Source organism: Pleurodeles waltl, chromosome 1_2 (assembly GCF_031143425.1).
Source record: "Pleurodeles waltl isolate 20211129_DDA chromosome 1_2, aPleWal1.hap1.20221129, whole genome shotgun sequence".
Taxonomy (NCBI): domain Eukaryota; kingdom Metazoa; phylum Chordata; class Amphibia; order Caudata; family Salamandridae; genus Pleurodeles; species Pleurodeles waltl.
Genome location: NC_090437.1, coordinates 798815261 through 798833702, shown reverse-complemented (window position 1 = coordinate 798833702; position 18442 = coordinate 798815261). Strand labels below are relative to the sequence as shown.

At 43.1% G+C, this 18442-nt stretch overlaps 1 protein-coding gene across 5 annotated transcripts in view; it reads left to right on the top strand.

The window, feature by feature from the left end:
• NEK1 (NIMA related kinase 1) overlaps positions 1 to 18442 on the top strand; it is an 800483-nt gene that overhangs the window by 212718 nt on the left and 569323 nt on the right. For all 5 annotated transcript variants that reach the window (XM_069244156.1, XM_069244192.1, XM_069244183.1 and 2 more), the window contains exons 9-13: positions 66 to 132; positions 1393 to 1550; positions 4748 to 4807; positions 5022 to 5081; positions 5207 to 5254. In XM_069244156.1, the coding sequence (XP_069100257.1) occupies positions 66 to 132; positions 1393 to 1550; positions 4748 to 4807; positions 5022 to 5081; positions 5207 to 5254 (393 nt within the window). The remainder of the gene's footprint in view (positions 1 to 65; positions 133 to 1392; positions 1551 to 4747; positions 4808 to 5021; positions 5082 to 5206; positions 5255 to 18442) is intronic.

The following is an 18442-nucleotide window of genomic DNA, read 5'->3' as shown; positions in this document are numbered from 1 at the left end:
GTTACACAAACAAAAGCCAGTTAAAGGAAAGTTAAGCAAATCTTGCCTTTTCTCTTTTTCCTCAGCTTATTGCCGAAGAATTTGGTCATGCAGCACTTCTCAATCAACCCAAGGTTGCAAGTCCTGTGTCAGGTAAACGAATACATATTTAGTTCGGACCTACAACCTCTATATCGAGTGCATAATTTGAGCCGGTGGTTGACTATTGAGGTGGAGGAGGCGGGTGGGTGATGGGGGGGGGGGGGGAGCCGGCACTAATTGTTTCGGGACTGACACTTATTTTTTGTCATCAGTCATTTACCGAGAGCAAGAGCACAAAAACACGAATGGGAAAGAAGTAGGTACCGTAAGAAAGGAAAAATGTTTCAAAGGGAGAAAGCAGGAGTCTGCATGAGTCAGATAAAGAGGCATGGAGTGTCCTGTAGTGAATGGAAAAGACATGACGCCGATTGAAGATTATCAGCCTTGGTATTTGGTGCGCCGATGTCCAGAAGCACCGACCATGGTTTTCTGAGCAGAGCTTTGGGCATCGGCACTTATTCTATTAAAAATTAAGCACTGTTTATACTATGACATCCTATTTAATCTAAATAATTTGGTAGCTACTTTGGTGTCGTATCCTTGCGTTAGGCTTCATGACCGCATTCCCTCAGTCTGTCCAGTTGAGAATGTACGTATTTACAAATATCGAAATACATCTGCCACTTTAAATGGCCACCTGGAGCGAACCTTTCACCTTAATTGTGCGTTTCGTAAGTAATTTCGATTTTTGTTTATTTTTCAGAATCTTCAGTGTTACTGCAAACTACATTTTATTTAATTTCCCTTCTACATGTACGGATCACTTGCATATGAAAACCTATTTTTGAACCATTTTCAGTTTGTTACTATGCTCTCACAAATGTTCTATGTCTGCAGTTGTATCGATACAATTATAAGATAGTGTATTTATGACATTGTATTGAACATATAATCTATTCTTTGTCAGCATGTCCAGTTTTACTTCCATAGTTAATCGTATACAAGTGTTAAGAATAGAGTAACCGCATACGCACAGTAACTCAATAGTTTACTATTTTTTTAAATCTTAGCTAATATGCATGTACTAAACCCTAATTAGATCCCATCCTTGGCAGCTATAAAATAGATTAACAGATTTTTCTGTGCTGTAGCAAAATATTGGGCTCATCTCTCTTCCATAACCCAGATTACTCTGACAGTTTTCATTGTTTCTCAGCTGCTGTTGAAGTGAAACTCCCCCAGCTCGCAATGCCCAAAGTAAAATAATCTCTCATCTTTCGTGTCACGTGACTCTCGAGTATGTAGAACCATGTGAGGCACCTGGTGATTTGATTTACACCTAACTGATTTTTTTGTTTTTGTCCTGAATAGCAAAACGACCAGCTCAGGGACAAGTTTTGGCTTCTGCTGCTCCTGCTCAGAAAATCACAAAACCAGCTGCAAAATATGGAGTGCCTTTAACTTTGAAGAAATCAAGCGATGCTGCTAAAAAGCTGCATGATAAGAAGCCATTAATAAAACACAGACAGGTAAGGAAACGATGGCAACACGTTACTTTATCCTGGAAATGTATCTGGGAATGCAGTTCTCAAAAAAGTGCTTTCTTTCTATCGCTGTTAATCTCATTGTAAAGCAATTCGTTTTCGTTGGGCACATTTTTCTTTCTTTAATTCATATGTGTAGGGCTATTAAACGTATTCAAATCTAACTTTTGAGAATGTAGAGTTAGACTGGATCCGCAGTGGACCTAAGTTGTCTTCACTGGCCAGAGAGAATGCTGACCTCAGCAAGTTTTGATTGAAGAATATGGTCCCTGCTCATATTCACTGTTGTGCTGGGATAAGATCTTCTAGGCTGCATTGGTTTTACTCAGTCACACATACTTGCTGAAGTTTGAAGGTGGTGTAGATGTGCCTTTGAGAGCTAGGCTGAGGTGTTCTGAAGAGTCAGTGAGAGAACTTTGGCATACCAGAACTGCTGGTGAGTGTTTAGTAGGGGTGGCACAAATTATCAATCATTCGCAATGCAATGGGTCTCGTGTTTACTCGAGTTAAAGCTATTAGTGTTGTAAACTCCTAGCCGGACTTTTCTTGCCACATAAACTGAAAAGTAAAACAGTTTCTCATAAGCGAGCCAACGGCCGCCTAAGCGCAAAGCAAACACACAAAAGAAACAGAAATTCGTTCACAGTGAAACGTATCGGCAAAAGTGCAATTATCCATGTAACCAGCAAAAGTGCAAATATCCATGTAACAGGGTCGATGTCATGCAAAATGCTCTACTACTGCCCATGGAGATCGCGCTGCCCACGAAATATAGAGTAAAACAGTGCAGAAACCATACGTAAAACATGGAGCCTCGTATGTTTTCAGTAGTTGGACGGTGCGCTTAAGGCGGGCTAACCACCGGAAAAGGTATGGCGTATGCATGCCTTTCACTAATTAAATCAAGCTAATTTTAAAAGGCAAGCCCACAAACCAAGCAAACTGATAGGCTTGACATGGCCCTGGTTAAAACCCCACAGAGAGATTACACCAGGGACAGAGCGCTTTGCGCTTGACCCTAAAAAGGGGAGCAATATGGACAAAGTGCTAAATAAGGCAAATGTAAATTAAATGGCGCAGACTGCCAACACTTGATAGCCTGCTTGAAAATAAAACACAAAAGATAGTCAAGTGCAATAAGTACATAGACAAAAAAGATTAATCTTTATCAAACTTTAAGTTGTAAATGAGGAGAAGCTCTTTTGCAGTGTGAACCTGTTATAGATTTACAAAATGTGCGTTATTCCATCATCTGGCAGTTGGGTCTGAAATAACATAGGCAAAGTCTGCATGACTCTTGATGACATTGACTGAAAGCCCACAATGCCCCACCACCTGTCTATTATCTTCAGATTTCTATTTTCAGCCGCTATGCCCAGAAGCATGAGTGTTTGGGTTCTGAAAATAGTTTGGAGACTATTGGAAAACTTTGATTCCATTACTGAAGAGCAGTATGCAGCTTGGAGTATGTTTTCCTGCAACAGCATTATTGAAGAAGCACTGAAGACGTGGACATCTAACAGGATTTCTTTCCATGACACTTAGACTATTAAGGGTCTACAGTTCATATGGAATGTTTGGTGCTAGATATTATTTTCTCTTTGCATTTTCTTGACATTTTCATGTTTTACTTATGTACTGGACCACTGGCCAGGGAGACCTTTGGTTGCACTTGGATTATATCTGCCGTTTATGTAGTCCCAGGGGTGTGTGTGCACTTTTTCTTCTGTAAATGTACCAAGTGATGTGTGGGTGATGCACTGCTCTGTGACTTTGGGTCATGCTTAGTATCTTTTCCTCTTTGGTGAGACTACTGGAGCTCCAGTGGCCCTAGGTGCACTTCAGTCAGCCTTGTGTCCTGCTCTTCCTCAGCCATCTCCTTCGCCAGAATTGGAGTTAACACTGTCTTATATTTAACATTTCCCTTCTTGTTGGACCAAGTTATCTGGTAGTCCTTCAGTTTTATGGGTACTGCTACCTTAGTCTTAGCAACAAGATACTCAACATTTGGATTTCCTGAGGGGCAAGATTACTTCCTCATTTCATGATGTTGTGTCACTGGGGGAAAATATGACTAGATTGGGTAGGCGGTTCAGGGGAACCCACAAGGAGACGTTGTCAACCTCCTAGCACAGACTGTGCCCCAACCTTTCTGAACATCCACACTTTTTTAAACTTGTAATCTTTGGAATTGTTATTGCTTAGTCTTATTCTTATCTGTGATCACTCACATTTGTAATAGAACTCTGTTATGTGGTGTTCTGGCTTTGGAACCTCCCTTTTTATAATATTCATATTATACTTCTCATATTATACTACCACATACGTTTCAAGCACATTTCCCTTCATACAATAATGTTTTCTGCTTTTTTATTCATGCAATACTCACTCACTGTTCTGCCTGATTGCAGGCTTATCATTATCTTCTGCTTAGTCTACCTCTACTACAGTGTTTCATGTGATCCCAAAATGTAATTTCTTGAAACCATTATTTTTGGGTTCCTGTATTTGTTGCTCACACCTACATGATATCAAATAAATGATATGGAATTACCTTTTTCCTCTCTAATTAACACCATACATTCCCAAATCTGCTAATGTCGCTAGTAGAATCCATTAAATATAGCCATCCCCCCTTATCTTCTAATCATTGGTGGCTGCTCTTCTCCCTAACAATATGTGAGGCACCCATTGCAACCACCAGTTGCAGCAGCATTACTTGGGTTGCCTGGGAGAAGATAACAATGAAACTGGGGTACCTGTACTAATGTCTATGATTCTTGGTGACAACCACTGCATAGCAGTGCTTACAAAAATAATAACTACGCTTCTAAAAGATTTAATGTCACCAGCATGTTTTGAAGGCAGTGTTTAATATTTTTTAGAACAGAGAAGAGGAAATACATGTCACATGTTTATACTTCAAAGGAATAATTATAGTTATTTAACAGACTGTCAACCTAGATGTTCTGCCTTAGGCTACAGCTTATATGAAATTAAAAACAAAAGTACTATTTATTTAAACATATTCATACTTGATACTCCTAATTGTGTTTTCGAGTTATCCCGTCTACTCCCTTGAGAGGACTGGGGCTAAGAGGCACTGATTTGCCCTACTGTGTGGAAAGTAAAAAAAACGGTGTGCTATTTAATTCTAATGTGTAGTTTCACTTTTTGTCCAGGCCCAACCTGTCCCAGTGAAGAAAAAGAATGCTGTGGATGAGAGGAGGAGAATGTCTGAGGTATAATGGCATCCACACCCACCTCCTATCTGCTTATGTTCGGGGTATACCCATGCCCTACCCAATGTTTAAAAAGGCTATCTTTCCTTCTTATTTTCTTCTAATAACACCCTCTAACTTTTTTCTTCCCTTGGCATCCCTTTGCAGATGGAATACTAACCTGCCAAAGCTGTTAATGAGGGTAAAAAACAATTAGAAGTTGTTTGTTTTTCAGGAAGCTGCAAAAAAGAAGAGATTAGATTTACTGGAGAAAGAAAAGAAACAGCGGGAACAGGTACATGGAAATCCATTTTTTCTTCTTGCAACTAGCACATTTAAAAAGTATCTATTGTTTAATCTGTACTATAAAGGTAGTTGGATGACTAAAGTGTTAATACACAGTCTGATTTTGTTGCACAGGCTAATTTGATGAAAGCAGAGCAGATGAGGAGATTGGAGAAAGAGAGGGTAAGCTACGTTTTACATTTTCCTAGCAATATAGGTTGAACAAATCTGCCAGTGTTTCAGGATTAAAATTTAATGATAAGGTGAAGAGATTTTCAGTTAATCTTGGTATACAGGTTTAAGTAAACTCATAGGGTTCACTACCTAAAATTGATGCATGATATTGTTGTAAAATATCCAAATCGTTGGGTTGTCCTAACTCACAGTTTGGATTTACAAAGGGCTTCCCTGCTTTAGAGAGAAGATTGGTTGTTAGTTGAACTTTAAACTACTTTCTGGAAAACAGTGGTGTGGTGCGTTTGTGGTTCTAGATGCCTCTACTTCATGGAGGCCCCTGTGGCAAATTCAACCTATGCTTTCTGGTTCCTTTTCTGATAGAGCACTTGACTAGGGATGGGGGATAATCCAAGCCTGCTGTGGTCCACTGTAGTGTGATACCTGAGATGTTGGGACCTAGGAAGGTGCATTTTTCAGCTATTACTAGAGCAAGTCAAGACTAATACCTGTTTTTAAGAGCTTCGGTCTCAAGGGAAGGGTTTCGTTGTTTGACTTTGGGGATACATTAGATTAGGTCCTTCTCTTCGAAATGTTGGAAGTGAAATTTTTGTTGCTGGCCCTAAAAGCCTTCATCAGTTGGTCGTGTCCAGAATGCAGTAGTCCACACCCCGGTTCTGTTCTTCATTCAGAATCTAAGAAAGTTACATTCACTCCCTCAAGTTCTGCTGTCTGTAAGGAAAAATGCCTGACTAAACATATGTTTGATAGTATTCCTTATCGCTGGGGCTGACAACCAGAAACCGAACTGCCTCATCAGATATATCCACTCCTCCAGTGAGTGAGAAATCCATTAAGAAGCTCTTAAGTGATTATATGTTGTGTCTATTGGTGTTCTAACACCTTGGGTATTTGTGCAATGCTCAAACGTTTCAGAGGATTTCACTCTCCGGGGCTATGATGGTTGTTGTCGGCACGTAATCTTAATGGTGGTTAAGGATTCAGTTACAGTGTGAAACAATCAAATAATACTTAACAGAGGTCATTGAACAAAAGGAGCTGGAGTTTGGAAAACATAGGTTATAGGTTATGCAGATTCAGATTACTATTCAGATTACTATATAGAGTAAACCAACCTGAAAGTGATAGTGATAAAATGTTCAAAGTAAATATAGGAATCATTCTCTCCACAGTGTCCCAAGCACAGGGTTTACTGAAATAGTTTATAACTCATAATACAATATGATGTTTGTAAGCACCCCACTCCTCGGTAATAAGCATTTCTTTGCTAGTTTGGACCTGAGCAATCTCATCATTTTTTTAAATACTAGGGCTAGGTGATATTTTAATTACGCCAGGGTAATCGGAGTATTCTGAAATTTCTTCTTACCCTTGTGACATGAAAATACTGAAAATTCAGGGATTATGACCGCTTGTGTGATTTAAAGTAATTTGGGACAAAAAACCTACCATAAGGACACAGGAACAGAGTGTGAATGGCAGCTAGTTGCTGCTGTTTATTTTCTGTTACATTTGGCGCTATTGTCTTAGTACAAAATGCATCCTCGTTCCATTTTGGACAGGAGAGTGCATTTTGTGCTAAGAAAATAGAACTAAATGCAGAGTTTTACTCCAACGTAATTTTGCTGTGGTTTCCTCTAATTATACTGTAGCAAATTTGGCAAATTACTCCCATCGGTAAAAAGTACCTAAATGTACCATTATATAAATTCCTAATAATCTTTGGGCTACATCATTATTGGTGTAATTATCACAACAATATTAATTTATTTGGTTTAATTTCTAGATTACTTCATCATAACAGTATGCAAACTCCTATGGGCCCATGGTCATTGCATTACATAGTGTACTTCTTGTTTTACCCACCACCAAAGAATGATATGGGTATGTGCTCTTTTATTCATATGGTGGCCTTGAGTCTGTTTTTCATTGTTCTATTGATTTTACTATGGTGACCCATCCAAGTAGCTTTGTGTGTCTGTTCAAATGAGGCTCCCATCATAAATCTGATAGTAGAAATCGCAACTCCGAAGCTCCTTTTTTCACAGACTACATAATGTAACATTGTATTATTATTATAGTATATAACTGTTGTTCCATAGCTATAAAATTGGGGTGCTAATCCATTGTTTATCTTCACCCCAACTACCAATTTACTGGTTATAACCCCGTACTGCACTTTTTGTCCCTCATATACTAATTCTACCTATGCAATTTTTTCTGATATTTAACTAAGGGGACTCTAAGATTACTAAATGAGGTCTTCCTATATACTCCTAGGGCTCCTGACACATCATTAAATCACATACTGAGATTTTTGAGACAGCAGGAATTTGATGAATAAAAATAAGTAACTCCATTGGGAACCTTGTCTTTTTGTTTGTTTGGGATCCATTTCCCATATAGGATACCAGTTTATCTGTGTCCTCCTTTATTTATTGTATAATAATAAACCAGCCACTCAGAAAGATCCACTGCGCAAAAGTAACCTCATCTCAAAAGTCTGTACTTAATAGCATCTCTTCTAATGTTGAGAAAATGTAGGTCCACTTATTTGAAAAATTGGCAGTAACTAATGAGGTTTGGGTGTCCGGGGAAGAGTTTCCATGGTGTTCCTTTGTCGTAGATGGATAAGGGCTATGACTCAAGTAAGTGTGAGGGCTTCCATTTGAACAAGGGATGTAGAAGAGGTTCAGGAGGGAATCCTGGGACTGAGGAAATCCAGTGTACATGCAGACAGAGCGGGAGAAAAGCAGGAGAGTTGACTCAAAAGCAGGCATTGTCCTCTAATTCCTCTTCCATAGTTTTGACTATGACCAATTTTCTTGTGGTCCTGGGACAAGGGGCTGCCTCCTGCGTGGTTTCTTTATTTGCCACAATACCATAGGGCCACCAAAGCAATCACCTAATGTTGTTCACTTGAGTGTCCAAGGCTCCAGAATGTGAGCAGGCAAGGCTTTACTCTAGGAAATGGTATGGTTTAGAAACTCAGATAAGCAGAAAGCCATAAGGAGCTAGCATGTTATACGGTCTACATAGGAATTGAAATCGTTTATAGTGTTTACCAGCTATGGGCTAAAGTTTCTGATAACTTAGACTTCTGTGGCCAGTAACATCATGTGTGCAGTGCTTATGAGTGCTCAGATATTTTTGGCAACTTTTAGGTTTACTATAGTTTTTGTAAACAAAATTCTCCTTCAGGGAATCTCCACTGATAATCATTACTATTGAATAGTCCCTTGCATGTGTGTGAATCTGCAGCACTTGGCAACTAATGGGTTTACTCTAGTTTTTGTAAACAAAATTCCCCTTCAGGTGATCTGCAACACTTAGTTTTAAAATATACAAAATTAATACTTTTCTCCAGAAAGCCAATTTTCAAAAACCATCCTGAATATCAAAAAGGGTCAGTGACAGTTGGGGCTATGAGCACTCACTGCTCCCAGTGGCTTTGTCAACCCCAACTGGCATCTTCTCTTTTAGAGTGTTCAGTTTACAGTGACTTAAGAACTGTAGCAGCTAGGGAATGGGTTCATCCAGTAGTGATGTTGCCCCGTATAGTGAGGACCCCCTGTCCCATTCAGAGTTGTATGGTGCTTATATGGGGACTCCTAAAGGGAGTGGACGCTTGCTACAGGTTGTAAAGCACAAGAGTGTCTCAGTGGCTGTAGAGCCCAGTTTTTAATCATACTTTGGTGTTGGTCTTTATCTAGGCCAGCTAGACTGCAATGATCCTCTTGTTCTTCATGTACTGATCTATTTAGGCATTCACCACACAGATTTGTTTATATTCTGAGCCTTATGCAGAACTTCAAGGCAGTCAGGGGTTTTGTGGTGGTCAGTGGTTTCTTCTTCATCTTGTAGGAAATGCCAGGGTTTTGCCTTTTTTAATTTCCAGCAAAGGAAGCCAATTATGAGTACATTTGTGTCCTCAGTTCTGATTTACTGTTATCATGTTTATTTGGATATGCAAAGTAATTGAGGAAATTGCAGATTGTTCAAAATGCTGTTGCCAGAATGATTTTTCAATATAAAGAAATTTAAATACAGTTTGTGTGCTTTGGAGAATATACACAGGATGTCGGTCAGTGAGAGCATAAAATGAAAATCTCTATGTGTAGTGCGCAAAACAGTCTACGATCATACCCCAAATCTTTTTGTCCAACAGATGCTCATTTTAGGGTCCAAGATGCTCTTTAATATTAGAGAAGGCCTTCTGACTTAAAAGTCCAACTTTTCACAGAGGCATTCTAGATGACAGAGCCTTTTCTGTAGTTTCAGCAAAGCTGTGGAATAGTGTTCCACTTGAACCTTTATTGTTAAAGTTCTGGAAGAAGTTAAAAACCTGACTTTTTCCAGCGTGCTAAAGCTTATGCCTCAAATTAATGTCTGAAAATGTCCGATATCTGAAAGGTGAGGAGATTGGTGTGCTCAGCGTCAAGGGGCCTACTGGTGTTAGAGGCACTCAATAAATGTTTTTAAATTAAAAAAAAATAACTCTTCTCCCAGTTTGGTGTCAGCAGTAAGGTCAAAAACCTGTTCCAAACAAATCTCAGTGTGGTTCTAAATTCATAATCTTCCTCTTTTCCTGGGCACGTGCATCTTTTGCAGAGAGTAGTCAAGCCTTATCAAATTCCTCAAGGTTATGTTAGAAGTGGCAGCCAGTAAGGTAGGAATGTACATAAGAATCTACTTGACACATCCCCTTTTCCACCTGTAGTTCATTTTCAAGGTGTGCCATGAGCAAAAAGGTTGCACAGGTTGTTAAGTCTACTGTGGACCAAGGACACTCTGCGGGAAACCCAAACCACTAGCCGTTTATGCTGTGTTCATACACACTGCTGCCATCCTTGTTGAACAAGGTGCATATGAAAAAATGTGTATCCCTGAGGCATAATTCATCTTTTGGTACCGCTAGTCGTCTCATAATCATGTGTAAAGATACTGTTGGGTGCATCATCAAACATCAGAGCTAAGCTCCAAATATTGAATGACAATATTAACCTCTTAGTTGCTGAACCCCCCACTCCCTGTGCTTAGCCCTTTTTTAGATATTTCGGTTAGTTAATGCTTAGGGCTTCATCATGTTTTTTTCCACATAGGTGTCCATGCCAAATATGCATCCTTTTGTTCCAACATCTTGAGGATTCCAAAGCTACCAGGATTTGTGGATTCCCCTGGAGAGGACCGAGAAAATAGGCAAAATATAGCAACATTTTTTTTTTTTTTTTTTTAGAAAAATAGGGGAAAAGTTCTCCAGATAAGTGTCTCATTTTGTCCATAAAAATGGCATCCATGAAATGCTTGCCCTGTTAAAGTCACCATCTTCCCAGCTTCCAGGAGCATGCAGAGCTGAATCCCAAAGCCTAATTCTGTTCAGTTTTGGCATTTTTCTAAGAGGCCTATTTTCCCTATTTTTGTGCTCTCAACCTACTTCCAGTTTGTGGTGGAAACCATTATGAAACCCATGGGTGAATCAGAAAAGCTATTGATTTCTGAAAAGTAGGCTAACTTCCGAATTCAGCAAGGGATCATATGTTTAGATCCCTCAAGGTTTTCTCAAGGAAAATAACGAAATACTGAAAATGAGTAGGAAAAATGGGCATTGGTGACATTTTCATCTGTATTTTTTGTCTCAATGGCCGATTGACAAAAGCAATACACCGTTACGTCCGCTAGACTCTTCTGGTTGCAGGGATATATAGGGTTTGTAGGTTCTCCAAGAACCAAAGGTACCTAGAGCCAACAACTGTGCTGCACTGCACAAGGTTTTTCATTGAGTACCGAGTATAGATCAATTCTTATAGCGAAATAGGCAGAGAGAAAAACTGGTATCAAGGAAACCTACGTATTTCAAAATTGGGCACAAGATATGGAGTTTAGGAGCAGTGGTTATTTCTACATCTCTGAACTTGCAGGTACCCATACTAGTATAAGATTTAGAGGGTATTTTTCAAAATCTCATCTTTCTTATTCATTGGCTTACATTTGAAAGGTACAAACACAGTAAAATCCAATTGATTATAACAAATGTTCTACTATTCTATGCCCCCACATGTCTCCTGATAAAAATGGTACCTCGCTTGTAGAGAAATTGAATTTTTTTGCTGAAACCTGACTCTTTTTCCCAATGTGGGTAGCTCGACATTTTTGGGTCTTAGCTCAGCCGGCATCTAGGGAAACCTAGCCAACCTGTACATTTTAAAAAACTACACACCTAGGGGTATGCAGGTTAGGCTGACTTGCATGGCTCTCACCACGTTTCTTTTTTTTTTACCAAGAATCCCTTGCAAACCTGAAACTTTGACTGAAAAACACATTTTCCTCACATTCCTGTGATGGAAAGATCTGGAAGTTGTGGGGAGCCACAAACTTCTTTCCACCTGCCGCTCCCCCAGGTCTCCCAATAAAAAAAATGGTACCTCACTTGTGTGTGAAGACCTAGTGCCTGACACAAGGAATGGGTCAAAACGCAACATGGACACAGCACATTTTTCCACCGAAAACTGACCCACACAAGGGGGGGTTGCATTTTTATCGGGCCAAGTGGGGAAACGCTGGGTGGTAGGAATTTTGTGGATCCCTGAACATTCCTGTATTTTACGTCACAGAAATGCAAGGAAAAATTATGTTTTTAATCAAGGTTTCACATTTGCAGGGTATTCTGGATAAGAAAATTCTGGGGGATCCACGTAAACCACACCTCCCTGGACTCCCTCGGGTGTCCAGTTTTCAGAAGTATCTGGGTTTGGTAGGTTTTCCTAGATGACCGACGAGCCTGGAACCACAAACACAGGTCTCCCCCTTGCAAAACAGGGCCTTTTGTGTTAGATAATTTTGATTTCTCCACATTACGTTTTGGGTCCTTCCCTGTCACGGGAACTGGGCCCACCCACACAAGTGAGGCATTGTTTCTCTCAGGAGACTTGGCGGGATACTGGGTGGTAGGAAATTTGTAGCAGCCTATAGATTCCAGGACATGTTCTCACAGAAATGCAAGGCTAATGTGATTTTTAAGGCAAAGTTAGAGCTTTCCAGGAGATTCTGGGTAAAAACAACTAGTGAGAGCCACGCCAGTCATGCACCGCCAGGACTCCTCTGGTTGTCTAGTTTAAAAAAATATGCAGGTGGGCTGAACTAGGGCCCAAAATCCACAGCTACCCGCAAAGACAACTCCTCCCCCACCCAAAAAAAGCAAGGGCCATCTTGCCGCAACAGATATAAATCTGGTATTAAATTGTTAACGTTAATCCACCACTTGCACTGGTTGGTTTTATCATCTCCAGAAATGATGGCTTCAAAACACAAACACTTATCAAAGTATCTTTATATTGAAACCAAGACTTTTGAAGGTGAGCCTTAAAGCCACATCAAGGCACCAACCGCTTTATGGTCCATTTTCACACCATTCATGCACCACAAACAAGACTTTCATACTGCCGGCCAAAGGCCCCATCTAACCAATCAGTGCACTCACATCAACTTACTGCCGCTATGCAAGGGGCCATCACATTCATACACCACAGGACGAAATAGGTTTGACTGCATTTTAGCACCTGTCAGGTTACCTCTTTTCTGAACATTATCGAACATATTCCTAGTGAACCTTTACTAATGGCTCCTGTAGATAAGCCCCCCCCCCCCCCCCCTTTTTGTTTTACATCGTCAAATGTAGGAGGCTGACCTGGCTTATAGTGGGGTACCTTGTGGTACTTACACCCTGTGCCAGGTCCAGTTATCCCTTATTAGTAGAATAGAGGTGTTTCTAGCAGCTTAGGCTGATAGAAGGTAGCTGTGGCAAAGCAGCTTAGGCTGAACTAGGAGACTTATATCATATAGCACAATAAAACACAATATTCAACTTTATTTTAGTGACAATATGCCAAAAGTATCTCAGAGGATACCTTCACATAGGAGGTAAGTAATATACACAAATTATATGTACACAAACCCAAAACAGGTAAGTAACAGTAAGAAACGTAGTGCAAACAATGTAGAATCACAATAGGAAGCAATAGGTAGACATAGGCCTAGGGGCAACACAAACGATATACTCCAAAAGTGGAATGCGAATCACAAATGGACCCCAGCCCTATGGGAGGTTGTAGAGGGTCGCTGGGTCTGTAAGCAAACAGTAAGGGTGTCCAAGATACCCCACCCCAAGACCCTGAAAAGTAGGAGTAAAGTTACCCTACTACCCCAGAAAGACAGAATAGTCGTGATAGGGGATTCTGCAAGAACCACAAGCACCGTCAAAACACTGAAGACGGATTCCTGGACCTGAGGACCTGTAAAGGAAGGGGACCAAGTCCAAGAGTCACGAAAGTGTCCAGGGGGGGCAGGAGCCCACAAAACCCCGGATGAAGGTGCAAAAGGGCTGCCTACAGGTGGAAGCAGCAGAAAGATTCTGCAACAACGAAGAGAGCTAGGAACTTCTCCTTTGGATGGAAGATGTCCCACGGCGTGCTGGAGGTTGCAGAAGTGTTTCCAGGCAGAAATACCGCAAACAAGCCTTGCTAGATGCAAGAGTCGCGGTTGAGGATTCTGGGTGATGCTGGAGACCAGGAAGGACCAGGATGTCACCCCTTGGAGGAGACAGAGGGGGCGCTCAGCAACTCAGAGAGCCCCCGCAGAAGCAGGCAGCACCCGCAGAAGTACCAGAGCAGGCACTTAGAAGATCTGTGAACTCAGAGTCACAAAAGGAGGGTCCCACGACGTCGGAGTCCAACTCAGAGGGTTGAGCACTGCAGGACGGAGTGCTGGGTACCCAGGCTAGGCTGTGCACAAAGGAATCCTTGGAAAAGTGCACAGAAGCCGGAGAAGCTGCAAATCACGCAGTACACAGGTTTGCTGTCTGGCATGGGGAGGCAAGGACTTACCTCCACCAAATTTGGACAGAAGGGCCACTGGACTGTGGGAGACACTTGGACCCAGCTCCTGTGTTCCAGGGACCACGCTCGTCAGGATGAGAGGGGACCCAGAGGACCAGTGATGCAGAAGTTTGGTGCCTGTGTTAGCAGGGGGAAGATCCCGTCGACACACAGGAGATTTCTTCTTGGCTTCCAGTGCAGGGTGAAAGCAGACAGCCCTCAAAGCATGCACCACCAGGAAACAGCTGAGAAAGCCGGCAGGATGAGGCGCTACAATGTTGCTGGTAGTCGTCTTGCTACTTTGCTGCGGTTTTGCAGGCATCCTGGAGCAGTCAGCGGTCGACCCTTGGCATAAGTCGAAGAGGGAAGTGCACAGGGACTCTGGTGAGCTCTTGCATTCGTTATCTGAGGAATAGCCCAGAGGAGAGACCCTAAATAGTCAGAAAAGGAGGTTTGGCTACTAAGAAAGAAGGCTTGGCTACTGAAAGAGGTAAGCACCTATCAGGAGGGGTCTCTGACGTCACCTGCTGGCACTGGCCACACAGAGCAGTCCATTGTGCCCCAACACCTCTGAATCCGAGATGGCAGAGGTCTGGGACACACTGGCGGGGCTCTGGGTACCTCCCCTGGGAGGTACTGGTCATGGGAGTGGTCACTCCCCTTTCCTTTGTCCAGTTTGGCACCAGAGCAGGGCTGGGGGATCCGGTGTAGACTGGCTTATGCAGAGATGGGCACCATCTGTGCCCATCAAAGCATTTCCAGAGGCTGGGGGAGGCTACTCCTCCCCAGCCCTTCACACCTATTTCCAAAAGGGAGAGGGTGTAACACCCTCTCTCAGAGGAAATCCTTTGTTCTGCCTTCCTGGGACTGGGCTGCCCAGATCCCAGGGGGGCAGAAACCTGTCTGAGGGGTTGGCAGCCGCAGCAGCTGCAGTGGAAACCCCGGAAAGGCAGTATGGCATTACCCGGGTTCTGTGCTAGAGACCCCGGGGGATCATGGAATCGTCACCCCAATACCAGAATGGTATTGGGGTGACGATTCCATGATCTTAGACATGTTACATGGCCATGTTCGGAGTTACCATTGTGACGCTACACATAGGTAGTGACCTATGTGTAGTGCACGCGTGTAATGGTGTTCCTGCACTCACAAAGTCTGGGGATTTTGCCCTGAATAATGTGGGGACACCTTGACTAGTGCCAGGGTGCCCACACACTAAGTAACTTTGCACCTAACATTCACCAAGTGAGGGTTAGACATATAGGTGACTTATAAGTTACTTATGTGCAGTGAAAAATGGCTGTGAAATAACGTGGATGTTATTTCACTCAGGCTGCAGTGGCAGTCCTGTGTAAGAATTGTCTGAGCTCCCTATGGGTGGCAAAAGAAATGCTGCAGCCCATGGAGATCTCCTGGAACCCCAATACCCTGGGTACCTAGGTACCATATACAAGGGAATTATATGGGTGTTCCAGTGTGCCAATGAGAATTGGTAAAATTAGTCACTAGCCTGCAGTGACAATTTTAGAAAGCAGAGAGAGCATAAACACTGAGGTTCTGGTTAGCAGAGCCTCAATGATACAGTTAGGCACCACACAGGGAACACACATAGGCCACAAACCTATGAGCACTGGGGTCCTGGCTAGCAGGATCCCAGTGACACATATCAAACACACTGACAACATAGGGTTTTCACTATGAGCACTGGGCCCTGGCTAGCAGGATCCCAGTGAGACAGTAAAACACCCTGACATATACTCACAAACAGGCCAAAAGTGGGGGTTACAAGGCTAGAAAGAGGCTACCTTCCTACAGTCACCCCCACTGTTTGCCTTGTAAATGATGCATTTTTGATTGTAAGTGCACTAGGTTCCTGCTAACCAGGTCCCCAGTGCCCAATCTATTTCTGTAAAACTGTGCAATTGTTCCTCAGTTGGCAATACCTTTGGCACCCCTGTAAGTCCCTAGTAAATGGTACCCCTGATACCTAGGGCATGGGTACCAAAGAGGGCCACCAAGGGCTGCAGCATGTATTGTGCCACCCTCCCCTAGCTCATGCAGACAGCCATTGCAGGCTGCGTTCCTTGTTGCAGCTAAAAATGAAAACGCAACATGGCACACAGCCTGTGTGTCCTGTCCCCTAACACTGTGTGCAGTATATGTAAGTCACCCCTACAGCTGGATTTACAGCCCTAAGGCAGGGCGCATTATATTACTTCTGAGGGCATAGCTTCAAGACCCGGTATGCCCCTGCTATGTCTTTGTCGAGTCTTAGACATAGTGAGTGAACAGGGAAGCCGTTTCAATTACATGTGCTGCACACTGGTCAAGATGAGTTCCTTAGCTGCATGATTGCTTCACTTAAAATAGGGATGGATGCTATCAAACATCTCATATTATTAAACCCCTATTGATACCAGTGATGGATGTATTAATAAATGCACCCAGAGGGCACCTTAGAGGTGTCCCCTGAAAACCTACCAACTACCAGTATGCAGATTTACTATTTTTAGCCAGCCTGCCAACACCAGGCATGATTCTGACTCCCAAGGGGTGAGAGCCTTTGCTCTTAGGTGGTCAGAAGCAAAGCCTGCTCTGGGAGAGGTGTTTACACACCCCACCCAACAGGATGACCTGCAAATCTGCATTCGAAGGCAGGGGACTTCCCTTGATATGCAGATATGGCTTAGCTCAAAGGAGAGATGCCGAACCCCCCTGCCCCAGGGCCCATATGGGTCCAGACAGTCGGGAAATTTAATATTCAAGGAGGTGTTTCCTCCCCTCAGGTCAGTCCCACCCCTAACGTGAGATGCCTGATGTGGACACCACATTTAGAAATCTGCCATTTTGGTGTTGGCAGAAGTAGAAACTCTGGGACAGGATTATGCCCACATCCCACAGGAATATAGGAGGCGTAGTGACCCCAGGGTTAAGTAGCCCATTGGCTCCTACCCTCCCCTCCCCTAATGCCCCATAATTCAGTATTTAGTGTTACATGGCCATATTCGGAGTTACCATTGTGAAGCTACATATAGGTATTGACCTATATGTAGTGCATGCGTGTAATGGTGTCCCCGCACTCAAAAAGTCTGGGGAAATTGCCCTGAACAATGTAGGGGCACCTTTGCTAGTGCCAGGGTGCCCTCACACTTAGTAACTTTGCACCTAACCTTCACCAAGTGAGGGCTAGACATATAGGTGACTTATAAGTTACTTAAGTGCAGTGTAAAATGGCTGTGAAATAACGTGGACGTTATTTCACTCAGGCTGCAGTGGCAGTCCTGTGTAAGAATTGTCTGAGCTCCCTATGGGTGGCAAAAGAAATGCTGCAGCCCATAGGGATCTCCTGGAACCCCAATACCCTGGGTACCTAGGTACCATATACTAGGGAATTATAAGGGTGTTCGAGCGTGCCAATCAGAATTGGTGAAAATGGTCACTAGCCTGCAGTGACAATTTTAAAGACAGAGAGAGCATAAGCACTGAGGTTCTGGTTAGCAAAGCCTCAGTGACACAGTTTGGCACCACACAGGGAACACATTTAGGCCACAGACTATGAGCACTGGGGTCCTGGCTAGCAGGATCCCAGTGAAACAGGCAAAAAGAAACTGACACACAAGTAAAAATGGGGGTAACATGCCAGGCAAGATGGTACTTTGCTACAGCCTCCAAAAGCTTGGGAGTGCTGTCTGCCCTCAGTAAAGACACAGGAACTCCTGTGTAGCAGTGGAGCTGCTTTCCTGCATCTTGCAGGCTCCCCTAGAGACCTGAGAGGACTCTGCAAAAATCTGACACCGGAAAGCACCACTGCACCCTTGCCACCTTGTCCGAGTCGAAGTGGGTCAACGGTGCCAACATGGTCTCCCAGCCCTCCAGAAATAGAGCCCACCTTGGATTTGCCCACGGTGGACTCCCCCACGCCGCTTGTAGCCTCTGCTCGCAAGCCCCTTCAACCGCGAGTGTTCCCAGTGGAGAAAACCCGCTGCCTCAGCACACCTCTGCACCCATTGCTCCTAGACCGTGGAGAAGAGGACCTAAGGTGTCCACACGTCCCGGGTAGCTCAAGACTTGAACCCACCTGTTGGTTCTCCTTGTCTGGACTACCTGTTCAAACCTACAGCCGCTTTTCAACTGGACCGATGCGCTTTGGCTAACATTGGGCACCTGAAGCTGTACTACACCTCTGCACCCGGCCACCCAGTGTGACCTGTTGGTGTGGTCCTGACCCTTGCCCAGCACTTACCTTAAGTCCAGGAGATTGGTCCCATAAGTTGCTGTACTATACCTGTTTGACATATTTGTTTTT